The 14,398-nt window shown below is 41.3% G+C and overlaps 1 protein-coding gene across 2 annotated transcripts in view; it reads left to right on the top strand.

Annotated features, from left to right (window-relative positions):
• Nucleotides 1-14,398, top strand: part of LOC137420545 (dedicator of cytokinesis protein 1) — a gene marked incomplete in the record, with an annotated part of 615,378 nt that overhangs the window by 397,672 nt on the left and 203,308 nt on the right. For both annotated transcript variants that reach the window (XM_078772553.1, XM_078772554.1), the window contains 1 exon segment: nt 13,929-14,077. In XM_078772553.1, coding sequence (XP_078628679.1) covers nt 13,929-14,077 — 149 coding nt within the window.

Below are 14,398 nucleotides of genomic sequence, written 5' to 3' on the forward strand. Positions count from 1 at the left end.
GCCCCTAACTCTCTCCTAAATATACTATCTCTCTACACTATAGCCCATAACTCTCTCCTAAATATACTAGCTCTCTACACTATAGCCCATAACTCTCTCCTAAATATACTATCTCTCTACACTATAGCCCATAACTCTCTCCTAAATATACTAGCTCTCTACACTATAGCCCCTAACTCTCTCCTAAATATACTATCTCTCTACACTATAGCCCATAACTCTCTCCTAAATATACTAACTCTCTACACTATAGCCCATATCTCTCTCCTAAATATACTATCTCTCTACACTATAGCCCATATCTCTCTCCTAAATATACTATCTCTCTACACTATAGCCCATAACTCTCTCCTAAATATACTAGCTCTCTACACTATAGCCCATAACTCTCTCCTAAATATACTAGCTCTCTACACTATAGCCCCTAACTCTCTCCTAAATATACTATCTCTCAACACTATAGCCCCTAACTCTCTCCTAAATATACTAGCTCTCTACACTATAGCCCATAACTCTCTCCTAAATATACTAGCTCTCTACACTATAGCCCATAACTCTCTCCTAAATATACTATCTCTCTACACTATAGCCCCTAACTCTCTCCTAAATATACTAGCTCTCTACACTATAGCCCATAACTCTCTCCTAAATATACTAGCTCTCTACACTATAGCCCATAACTCTCTCCTAAATATACTAGCTCTCTACACTATAGCCCATAACTCTCTCCTAAATATACTAGCTCTCTACACTATAGCCCATAACTCTCTCCTAAATATACTAGCTCTCTACACTATAGCCCCTAACTCTCTCCTAAATATACTAGCTCTCTACACTATAGCCCCTAACTCTCTCCTAAATATACTAGCTCTCTACACTATAGCCCCTAACTCTCTCCTAAATATACTAGCTCTCTACACTATAGCCCCTAACTCTCTCCTAAATATACTAGCTCTCTACAATATAGCCCCTAACTCTCTCCTAAATATACTAGCTCTCTACACTATAGCCCCTAACTCTCTCCTAAATATACTAGCTCTCTACACTATAGCCCCTAACTCTCTCCTAAATATACTAGCTCTCTACACTATAGCCCCTAACTCTCTCCTAAATATACTAGCTCTCTACACTATAGCCCCTAACTCTCTCCTAAATATACTAGCTCTCTACACTATAGCCCCTAACTCTCTCCTAAATATACTAGCTCTCTACACTATAGCCCCTAACTCTCTCCTAAATATACTAGCTCTCTACACTATAGCCCCTAACTCTCTCCTAAATATACTAGCTCTCTACACTATAGCCCCTAACTCTCTCCTAAATATACTAGCTCTCTACACTATAGCCCCTAACTCTCTCCTAAATATACTAGCTCTCTACACTATAGCCCCTAACTCTCTCCTAAATATACTAGCTCTCTACAATATAGCCCATAACTCTCTCCTAAATATACTATCTCTCTACACTATAGCCCATATCTCTCTCCTAAATATACTAGCTCTCTACACTATAGCCCATATCTCTCTCCTAAATATACTAGCTCTCTACACTATAGCCCATAACTCTCTCCTAAATATACTAGCTCTCTACACTATAGCCCATATCTCTCTCCTAAATATACTATCTCTCTACACTATAGCCCATATCTCTCTCCTAAATATACTATCTCTCTACACTATAGCCCCTAACTCTCTCCTAAATATACTATCTCTCTACACTATAGCCCCTAACTCTCTCCTAAATATACTAGCTCTCTACACTATAGCCCCTAACTCTCTCCTAAATATACTAGCTCTCTACACTATAGCCCCTAACTCTCTCCTAAATATACTAGCTCTCTACACTATAGCCCATAACTCTCTCCTAAATATACTAGCTCTCTACACTATAGCCCATAACTCTCTCCTAAATATACTAGCTCTCTACACTATAGCCCCTAACTCTCTCCTAAATATACTAGCTCTCTACACTATAGCCCATAACTCTCTCCTAAATATACTAGCTCTCTACACTATAGCCCATAACTCTCTCCTAAATATACTAGCTCTCTACACTATAGCCCATAACTCTCTCCTAAATATACTAGCTCTCTACACTATAGCCCATAACTCTCTCCTAAATATACTAGCTCTCTACACTATAGCCCCTAACTCTCTCCTAAATATACTAGCTCTCTACACTATAGCCCCTAACTCTCTCCTAAATATACTAGCTCTCTACACTATAGCCCCTAACTCTCTCCTAAATATACTAGCTCTCTACACTATAGCCCCTAACTCTCTCCTAAATATACTAGCTCTCTACAATATAGCCCCTAACTCTCTCCTAAATATACTAGCTCTCTACACTATAGCCCCTAACTCTCTCCTAAATATACTAGCTCTCTACACTATAGCCCCTAACTCTCTCCTAAATATACTAGCTCTCTACACTATAGCCCCTAACTCTCTCCTAAATATACTAGCTCTCTACACTATAGCCCCTAACTCTCTCCTAAATATACTAGCTCTCTACACTATAGCCCCTAACTCTCTCCTAAATATACTAGCTCTCTACACTATAGCCCCTAACTCTCTCCTAAATATACTAGCTCTCTACACTATAGCCCCTAACTCTCTCCTAAATATACTAGCTCTCTACAATATAGCCCATAACTCTCTCCTAAATATACTATCTCTCTACACTATAGCCCATATCTCTCTCCTAAATATACTAGCTCTCTACACTATAGCCCATATCTCTCTCCTAAATATACTAGCTCTCTACACTATAGCCCATAACTCTCTCCTAAATATACTAGCTCTCTACACTATAGCCCATATCTCTCTCCTAAATATACTATCTCTCTACACTATAGCCCATATCTCTCTCCTAAATATACTATCTCTCTACACTATAGCCCCTAACTCTCTCCTAAATATACTATCTCTCTACACTATAGCCCCTAACTCTCTCCTAAATATACTAGCTCTCTACACTATAGCCCCTAACTCTCTCCTAAATATACTAGCTCTCTACACTATAGCCCCTAACTCTCTCCTAAATATACTAGCTCTCTACACTATAGCCCATAACTCTCTCCTAAATATACTAGCTCTCTACACTATAGCCCATAACTCTCTCCTAAATATACTAGCTCTCTACACTATAGCCCATAACTCTCTCCTAAATATACTAGCTCTCTACACTATAGCCCCTAACTCTCTCCTAAATATACTAGCTCTCTACACTATAGCCCATAACTCTCTCCTAAATATACTAGCTCTCTACACTATAGCCCATAACTCTCTCCTAAATATACTAGCTCTCTACACTATAGCCCATAACTCTCTCCTAAATATACTAGCTCTCTACACTATAGCCCATAACTCTCTCCTAAATATACTAGCTCTCTACACTATAGCCCATAACTCTCTCCTAAATATACTAGCTCTCTACACTATAGCCCATAACTCTCTCCTAAATATACTAGCTCTCTACACTATAGCCCCTAACTCTCTCCTAAATATACTAGCTCTCTACACTATAGCCCATATCTCTCTCCTAAATATACTATCTCTCTACACTATAGCCCATATCTCTCTCCTAAATATACTATCTCTCTACACTATAGCCCATAACTCTCTCCTAAATATACTATCTCTCTACACTATAGCCCATAACTCTCTCCTAAATATACTAGCTCTCTACACTATAGCCCATATCTCTCTCCTAAATATACTATCTCTCTACACTATAGCCCATATCTCTCTCCTAAATATACTATCTCTCTACACTATAGCCCATAACTCTCTCCTAAATATACTAGCTCTCTACACTATAGCCCATAACTCTCTCCTAAATATACTATCTCTCTACACTATAGCCCATAACTCTCTCCTAAATATACTAGCTCTCTACACTATAGCCCATATCTCTCTCCTAAATATACTAGCTCTCTACACTATAGCCCATATCTCTCTCCTAAATATACTATCTCTCTACACTATAGCCCATATCTCTCTCCTAAATATACTATCTCTCTACACTATAGCCCATAACTCTCTCCTAAATATACTAGCTCTCTACACTATAGCCCATAACTCTCTCCTAAATATACTATCTCTCTACACTATAGCCCATAACTCTCTCCTAAATATACTATCTCTCTACACTATAGCCCATATCTCTCTCCTAAATATACTAGCTCTCTACACTATAGCCCATAACTCTCTCCTAAATATACTATCTCTCTACACTATAGCCCATAACTCTCTCCTAAATATACTAGCTCTCTACACTATAGCCCCTAACTCTCTCCTAAATATACTATCTCTCTACACTATAGCCTCTAACTCTCTCCTAAATATACTAGCTCTCTACACTATAGCCCATAACTCTCTCCTAAATATACTATCTCTCTACACTATAGCCCATATCTCTCTCCTAAATATACTAGCTCTCTACACTATAGCCCATAACTCTCTCCTAAATATACTAGCTCTCTACACTATAGCCCATAACTCTCTCCTAAATATACTAGCTCTCTACACTATAGCCCATAACTCTCTCCTAAATATACTATCTCTCTACACTATAGCCCATAACTCTCTCCTAAATATACTATCTCTCTACACTATAGCCCATAACTCTCTCCTAAATATACTATCTCTCTACACTATAGCCCATAACTCTCTCCTAAATATACTATCTCTCTACACTATAGCCCATATCTCTCTCCTAAATATACTAACTCTCTACACTATAGCCCATAACTCTCTCCTAAATATACTAGCTCTCTACACTATAGCCCATAACTCTCTCCTAAATATACTATCTCTCTACACTATAGCCCATAACTCTCTCCTAAATATACTAGCTCTCTACACTATAGCCCATATCTCTCTCCTAAATATACTAACTCTCTCCACTATTAGACTGGTGGAAAAATGTTCAAATTCCACTTCAGGGGGTACGGAATGTTAGGAGCAGGCATCCATGTCAGCTAGTTAATATGACCCATACTGAACATATTTCAGGTGGATGCCCATTGATTTGGGCCTTTTTAATTTTTTTATACCAAAAACAAAATGGCCGGACAAATAGAAAATGTATAACTTAGAAAATGTCTGATAACTTCAGTTGTACTGAAGCTGTGGTTCTGAAATTTGACATATATCATCGCAGCAATACTAGTAAAGTGTCCAAGAAGTATTAGGCCATTCCATAACGAATTGATAAAGTTATATACAGATCAGTCACAAAAATGTACAAAAAATCTCAAAGCTGAACTCTGTTAATTTTCAAATCACGCGACTTATCTTGACTTTTACTGTGGGTATGTTTGTGTAGTTTGGTATATTTTACTCCAGTGATACCAGTAAGATGTCCTGCAAATATCATGCCAAACTATACATATTTGATAAAGTTATGTGCATATTTATATACAATAGTCAGATTTGACTATTAAGAAAAATATGTTAACCTTTACCAAAAATATGGTTCTGAAATGTTGCATTTGTATCTCATTGATACCTATGAATTGTTCTAAATATATGAATTGTCCTAAATATATTGATGCAAAGATATTATGTTTTAATCACATGTTAAAATCATTTATTATATAATAAATTATTTTAGCATAATGTGATTTTAGCATATGTGTTTAAAACATAATTTCACCAAATCATTAGGCGTTAAACCTCTCACAAACTTGAAACTCATTATGGAAAGATTCACGTATTTTCTGTTCGTATCCACCATGTTGGGCGCGGCCGGAAGTGCCTCGTTATCAGGTCAGCTTCACTTCCGGTGTTTCCGCTTCCGTTCAGCGTCAGTGTTGCCTGATGTTCAGACCGATGACCGATGTTTGAGATGAACTTCAGCTTTTCACCAGCTATACAGGTGCAGCATTGATCTTTTTTGGCTTGAACACGGACATCTTTGCGACGGGAAAACGCTGATTGAAAAGTTTGATACCTCCAGCCCGCAGTCCGGCTATCGTGAAGTCGGGCTGCACAAATTTCAAATTTTTATAGGATTCGACATTACGGCAGTAATGGGACGGCACGGTCGGGACACCACGTAAAAATGCCGGCAGAAACTGGCTATCATATTATGCAATTTCTGATGTTTGCAGGATGTGGTGAACTGAGTTGAGCTTCAACATGGAATCCAAGGTAAAATGCCAGAGCCAAAAGCGGAGTTCTGACACAAGTACTGACTGGACCCTCTGCATCTTCTGTCAAAACAGAGACCCAAAGAAACCAACGAGAAACCTCGGAGACGCCGGAATTCAAAGAGTCCGTGAAGCCGCTGCAGAGCGCAAGAAGTACAATGACTCTGAGAACTGGCACACTGTTGAAAGAATTCAAAACATTGACTTTAAGGAAATCACAAAACAGACTGAAGTCCTGAATCACAAAGACTGCTATTCGACGTTTACAAGTTCGTTCAAAATAACTCGACTCAGGAAAAAATATGAAAGCACTCTTGCCACCTCAAGCAGTGCACCTGAGACAAGTTCACCACCGAGACCATCTCTACGCAGTAAACTGTCCATTATGGACACTGATTTGTGCTTTTTCTGCCAAGAGAAAAGTTGCAAACAAACGTATTTGGTCGCTACCTTTGATGTTTCTGACAAAATTCTCCAAGGAGCTCAAACAGACCCTGTGTTGCGGTGTCGCCTGGCAGGAGTAAGTGATCTCGTGGCTGCTGATGCCAGGTATCATCTTAAGTGTTATGTACAGTTCAATAGAAAAGCATCGAAATCTAGTACAAGCACAACTCAAACGTCCAGAGATATCTGCTTTGAGAAAGTCGCATCTGAAGTATCGACTGGACTGGCCCGAGGTGAAATCTATACGCTTCTAGACGTTTGGGAAAGGTACAGGTCTTTGCTCAGCGAATTCGGCATTGACGCTGGACCATACCGGGACAATAAATCCCGCCTCAAAGAGAAACTACACCGACTTCTTCCAGGACAGATCAACTTTGTACCTCAACTCGATCCACATCAACCACAATTGTTGTTTTCCACACTGTCATCTAAGATCGCTGTTCAGACACAGAAAAGGCGTTCGGATGAAATGGAGACAAAGAGAAATATGGATGATCTTAGGCCAACCCAGTTCTCGCGCTCAGAGACAGAAGAGTTGTTGACCTTGCATCACTGCGCGTTACGCATTAGAGGTGACATCAGTTCTCGTCCAGGCCTAAATAATTGCACGTCAGTTAGTAAGGAGAGTGCCGAAAAGATTGTACCGGAGAGCTTGTTTCTATTCCTCAGTATTTTGCTGTCTGGGGAAGTGGACGGACAGGCTGACGATAAATTTGTGAAGCGAACTGCTTTGAGCATAAGTCAAGACCTAGTCTACGCAGTGTCGAAGCACAAAACGCTCACACCAAAACACGTTGGACTTGGCCTAGCAATTCATCAGGCAACACGTTCAAAATCGTTGATTGAACTCATCCATCACGCAGGACACTGTCCCAGTTATGACCAGATACGTAGACTGGACACAACTCTTGGAGTTCAAAATCTGCAACACTTCGCAGATTGCAACAATACTCCTGTCCCTTCAAATATATCATCCAACAAGTTTTGCCAATACGCTGCTGATAACATCGACATTATCGAAGAAACGTTAGATGGTATGGGGACGTTTCATGCGACGCAGATGGTAGTTTACCAGAGAGGGACCCCTCAACATCAGCAACAGGAAGTACTTCCTCTTGGAAAGTCAAGGTCCTTGAAGGTCCCTCCCGAACTTCATCGTTTGGAGAAAGTCACTCGCCAATCTTCTCGAGAAGATCCTAAATTCACAGCCACCTTGAATGAGACGATGTTTACCCCAGATGATCAGGTGTCTGACGAAGCTTCTGCCCGAGATATGGCCTGGATTCTCTCTCGCATCTATGGCTCTAACAGTGACGATGTGCCAGCGTGGACCGGGTTCAACCAAGTTACAACACAAGACAAACACGAGCTCTGCACAATCGGGTATTTGCCGCTCCTCAACGCCCCGGCCCACGAGAACGACACGCTGTGGACAGTTATGATGCGATGCCTGAGGATTTCCAACATTATAAATCCTGGCCAGTCCACAGTCATTACTCTGGACCAGCAGCTGTACTGCAAGGCCAAGGAAATACAGTGGGCAAACAGTAATGAATGCAAAACGATATTCTTGCGACTTGGGGGGTTCCACATTGTCAAGAATTTCATGTGTGTGATTGGAAATCATTTTGCAGACTCTGGTCTTACGGAGGTGTGGGCGGAGAGTTCCGTTTTTGGAGAGAATACAGCTCAAAATAACATGCAGGCCAAATCGTACAACCGGGCTATTCGTGCACACAAGCTAACATTTGAAGCTGTTTGGAAAACACTCTGGCCGCCATTCATCGTATGGGCTAAAGATCACCAAGTAGAAGAAGTTGAGCTCCAAACATTATCAGTCCACGTCGTAGAAGCTTTGGAAGCACACAATGAGCGAGATGTGACCAGCAACAAAGTCAAAGCACTGAAAGACGCAGTTCAGCACTCCAGAATAACAAGACTGTTGGACGACTTCCAAGAGACACAACCACCCACTACCAGATTTTGGGTGACGTACATCAAAATGATCTCCATCTTGTTGCTGTTCCTGCGTGCAGAGAGAACTGGAAATTGGAACCTACATAAATCGTCCTTTGCTGCAATGTTACCCTGGTTTGCTCAGTATGACCACGCAAACTACACTCGCTGGGGGGCAGTTTATCTTGCTGACATTATGATCCTTGAAACAAGCCACCCCGATGTTCACCAGGAGTTCATGAATGGAAATTTTGTGGTCAAGACAACCAATAACACATTCAATCAGCTATCGACGGATCAAGCCTTAGAGCACGTCAACAAAGTCGGCAAAGTTGCCGGTGGTCTTGTAGGAATAACGAGATCAGAAGGAGCAAGAGATCAATGGTGCCTCACATTCAACGAACGGAGCAGAATAGTAGACGACACAAGCGCCATGTTGGACATGCATGCTACAGATGAAGACTACAACCCTTCTTATGTAAAAGAAGCCGGACCCTCAAGACTAAAGCGGGACAAGGAAGATGTTCAGAAGATTGTCGACCAACTGAAGAAATTCGGCATTTTTCAACACCAAAATCTAGCTGTCGTTAGCCTGGCCACTCGAGATGTAGCTTCTCCTCAAATAACGGAATGTCTTCTGACAGCACATGCACAAGGGCAAGACAAATTGAAAGAATTTGTGGGCTTACGTCTCATCACGAAAAAAGTGGGATTCCATGACAAGCTCAGACAGTCGAAAAGCCTGACGCTGAAAAGCATGTATCAGGTCCAGAACAAAAATTCGACTCTGAAACAAAAACTCGTCAAAGCAGACCGTAACCTCTTTCAACGCTTGCTTGTTTCAAAAGAAGCTGGACGCGAGGTGGACCTGAAGGAAATCCTCAGCCATGAACTTTCGCCGGTTCCTCTATCACTTGCAGACACATCCGGAGCAATGCGATCCACAAACAAAGCAGCTCTCGGAAATATCCTTCAGACAAGAACAACTGTAGAGAAAGAGCCGCCGACAGCAAATCTGAAAACGTGTGTAATCATCGATGGCCAGGCACTTGTTCAAGCAATCGGCAAACCTGCAAATGCCCACAATTTTGGACAACTCGCAGACCGGTTCGTAGCCTCTGTCTTCAGTCACTTCAGTGACACTTGCTCCAGAGTTGACGTTGTGTTTGATAGGTATGAAGCACATACCATCAAGGACACCACTCGGATTTTACGGACCGGGAAAACCCGGCCAATACGTCGCAAAGTGGACAACAGGGATGTGCCATTACCCGTCAACTGGAGGCAATTTATTGACCTCCCAGAAAACAAGCAAGACCTGGAACACTTTTTGAGCATGGAGCTCATTCGTCAAGCAAGGTCGACTCAACCGAATCGTGAAGTCGTGACATCTGGCGGATTCCATAACCGAACGGCGGTTGAGTCATCCCGTGGAACGGACGTCAACTCCCTCAAATCAAACCACGATGAAGCTGATACCAGAATATTGTTACACGCCAAGTCTGTGACAGATCTTGGGTTTGAGCGTCTGATCATTTGTTCCAGGGACACAGACGTCCTTGTTCTCCTCGTTCACTTTGCCAGTGACTTATCTGGAGAGCTTTGGTTGCAAACGGGAACAGCGAAGCAACGGAGCTTTGTTGCTGTGCACGCTGTAGACCTTGATCCAGCTCCCCGCCACAATCTTCCAGCATTCCATGCCCTCTCGGGCTGCGACACAGTCAGTCAATTTTGTGGCATTGGCAAAACAATAGCATGGAAAACGTTCATCAAGAACTGTCCCTTATTGGACGGGCTCGGACGCGGCACACTTACTGAAAGAACACTGACAGATGTAGAGAGCTTCATCTGCAGACTGTATTCAAACAATGATAACAACACAAACATCAATGACGTGCGTTTCAAAATGTTCCTCAAAGGTCACAAAGAACCAGAGAAGTTGCCACCAACCCGATCTTCTCTGAAGCTGCATATCAAGCGAGCACACCATCAGTGTACAATTTGGCTCTCTTCACTGATCGCACAACCAGATATATCTTCCCCGGTGGGAAATGGATGGAACAAGGACGGTACAACTGGAAATATACTTCCTCATTTGATGAGTGATAAACCATTTCCAGAGGTTTACCTCAAGCTTACACAATGCCAGTGTAAGAATTGCGAATCTCACAGATGCAGTTGTCGTCTTAAGGAGCTAAGATGTACCGCTGGTTGTGGTTGCGCTGACGGAACGTGTCGGAATCCTTTGAACAGTGCCCAAGATGACTCGGACTACACCACCGAAGACTGATGTTAATATTATCCCAACACAGTTTTTTTTTGAAATCAAACGAACTTCATCAAAGTATGTCCGTACATTTGTACAAGCTCAATATAATGCATCAAGATGTAATTTTCTTAGATTTTCAGAGCATTTTTTCATGTTTGTCTCTCCATAGGGAAAGAAATAGATAAAATATCACTTAGATCGTTTGAGGAAGATGTGTGTATTATTATAATATGTCCAAATACAGCAAATTTCATTGTTATCCTGTATAAATACAAAGTTGTGTAATTTTATTACAATCCGGAGTTTTCGGAGTTTTCGATAATGGAGGCCACTTTGTTTTGGCTGTATAATATTTAAAAAGGCCAAATTTGATGGGCATCCACTTGAAATATGTTCACTATGAACCACTTTAACAGTCTGACATGGATGCCAGCTCCTAACATTCCGTACTCCCTAAAGTGATTTCTAGGCCCCTTTTCAGATTTTGCCTCTAGTCTATATAGCCCATAACTCTCTCCTAAATATACTAGCTCTCTACACTATAGCCCATATCTCTCTCCTAAATATACGAACTCTCTACACTATAGCCCATATCTCTCTCCTAAATATACTAGCTCTCTACACTATAGCCCCTAACTCTCTCCTAAATATACTAGCTCTCTACACTATAGCCCCTAACTCTCTCCTAAATATACCAATTCTCTACACTATAGCCCATATCTCTCTCCTAAATATACTAGCTCTCTACACTATAGCCCATAAGTCTCTCCTAAATATACTAGCTCTCTACACTATAGCCCCTAACTCTCTCCTAAATATACGAACTCTCTACACTATAGCCCATATCTCTCTCCTAAATATACTAGCTCTCTACACTATAGCCCATAACTCTCTCCTAAATATACTAGCTCTCTACAATATAGCCCATAACTCTCTCCTAAATATACGAACTCTCTACACTATAGCCCATAACTCTCTCCTAAATATACTAGCTCTCTACAATATAGCCCATAACTCTCTGCTAAATATACGAACTCTCTACACTATAGCCCATAACTCTCTCCTAAATATACGAACTCTCTACACTATAGCCCATATCTCTCTCCTAAATATACTAGCTCTCTACAATATAGCCCATAACTCTCTCCTAAATATACGAACTCTCTACACTATAGCCCATAACTCTCTCCTAAATATACGAACTCTCTACACTATAGCCCATAACTCTCTCCTAAATATACGAACTCTCTACACTATAGCCCATATCTCTCTCCTAAATATACTAGCTCTCTACAATATAGCCCATAACTCTCTCCTAAATATACGAACTCTCTGCACTATAGCCCATATCTCTCTCCTAAATATACTAGCTCTCTACAATATAGCCCATAACTCTCTCCTAAATATACTAACTCTCTGCACTATAGCCCATAACTCTCTCCTAAATATACTAACTCTACACTATAGCCCATACATAACTCTCTCCTAAATATACGAACTCTCTACACTATAGCCCATATCTCTCTCCTAAATATGCCATCTCTCTACACTATAGCCCCTAACTCTCTCCTAAATATACTAACTCTCTACACTATAGCCCATAACTCTCTCCTAAATATACGAACTCTCTGCACTATAGCCCATAACTCTCTCCTAAATATACTATCTCTCTACACTATAGCCCCTAACTCTCTCCTAAATATACTAACTCTCTACACTATAGCCCATAACTCTCTCCTAAATATACTATCTCTCTACACTATAGCCCCTAACTCTCTCCTAAATATACTATCTAGCTACACTATAGCCCATATCTCTCTCCTAAATATACAAACTCTCTACACTATAGCCCATAACTCTCTCCTAAATATACTAACTCTCTACACTATAGCCCATAACTCTCTCCTAAATATACGAACTCTCTACACTATAGCCCATATCTCTCTCCTAAATATACTAACTCTCTACACTATAGCCCATAACTCTCTCCTAAATATACTAACTCTCTACACTATAGCCCATAACTCTCTCCTAAATATACTAACTCTCTACATTATAGCCCATAACTCTCTCCTAAATATACTAACTCTCTACACTATAGCCCATAACTCTCTCCTAAATATACTAACTCTCTACACTATAGCCCATAACTCTCTCCTAAATATACTAACTCTACACTATAGGCCCTGGTGTTGGCTTAGCGGTTAGGGTGCCGGCTTGGGATCCTAGGATTCTGGGTTCGAATCCCGGTCGATCGCTGAATTAACGCCAGGGGGGTTGACTCAGCCTGTCATCCTTCCGAGGTCGGCAAATTGAGTACCAGCTTGCTGGGCTGAATGATCCAGGTGTGCACGCCGATTTAGAATAGGTACACCGTATCCCTGCGCATCGTAAGAGCGTGACCAAGGGTTGGCATCAGGAAGGGCATCCGGCCATAAAAACATTGCCTCAAACAGGGAACCATGATTGTCATGGGGCCCGCAAGGCTAACCCCCGCTCTAGCGGGGAAAATGGCCTTAAACGATCATTCATTCATTCATTCATTCATTTTTCTACACTATAGGCCCTAACTCTCTCCTAATACCCTCACAATTTGCCTTCCTGAAATCTAATAACCTCACTCTCTTATCCCAAACTCTAACTCTTAACAGTCTAACTCTAATAGTCTGTCTAACTCTTAACAGAACACCTGCATGCACTGTTATGATCACATGTCTCTCAATGTTCTGCAATGTCCACTTCCTGTGCCATATTGGGATGATAACTTAGAGGGGTCTAACACTGTACTCCCCTCGTACTTCCTGTGCCATATTGGGATGATAACTGAAAGAGGGTTCGAACACTGCACTCCCCTCACACTTCCTGTGCCATATTGGGATGATAACTTAAAGAGGAGGTCTAACACTGCGCCCCCCGCCCTCGTGGCCTTATCTACAAACTGGGATTCAAAGCAATCCTAGACTAGATCTAGAAGATGTGCATCTGTTTTGTCCTTTTCCTGTTCATGAACCCAATATATCCATGGTAAATTAATGTCCCCCATATTCCATGCTCCGATTTAACACATGCCTCTCCAAATGATGTTGCTTTGTGTTGCAAAAGGACCGCACAAGATCCGCTTCATTCCGGAGATGGTGGGACCGATCCTCGAAATGACCTTGGTTCCCGAAAGCGAGCTGCGAAAAGCCACCATTCCCATCTTCTTTGATATGATGCAATGCGAGTTTCACTCCAATGGAAGTTTCCATAAGGTCTGTTATATAGAATAACTACAGCACACATGTGTGGGCACACACGCTTACATACGCACAAATTAGTGTGTACGTATGCTCGTGCTCACTTGTCTGTATGTATGGGAGTCTGCATGTTTGCATGTACTTGTGTCTGTATGTCCATGTCCTCGAATACGTCTTTTTTTTTCTTTTCTTTTTTATACAGAGTCGAGGCTCGTGAAAGAGCTAACATTTATCAAACAAACAAATCAAACAAACAAGCAAACAAAGTATATAAAAAGGGGAGCGGTCGACAAGATGGGGAGACAAGGGGAGGAAGCACACAAACACAAAATTTGA

This window comes from Myxine glutinosa, chromosome 2, assembly GCF_964187855.1.
Source record: "Myxine glutinosa chromosome 2, kmMyxGlut1.1, whole genome shotgun sequence".
NCBI classification, from domain to species: domain Eukaryota; kingdom Metazoa; phylum Chordata; class Myxini; order Myxiniformes; family Myxinidae; genus Myxine; species Myxine glutinosa.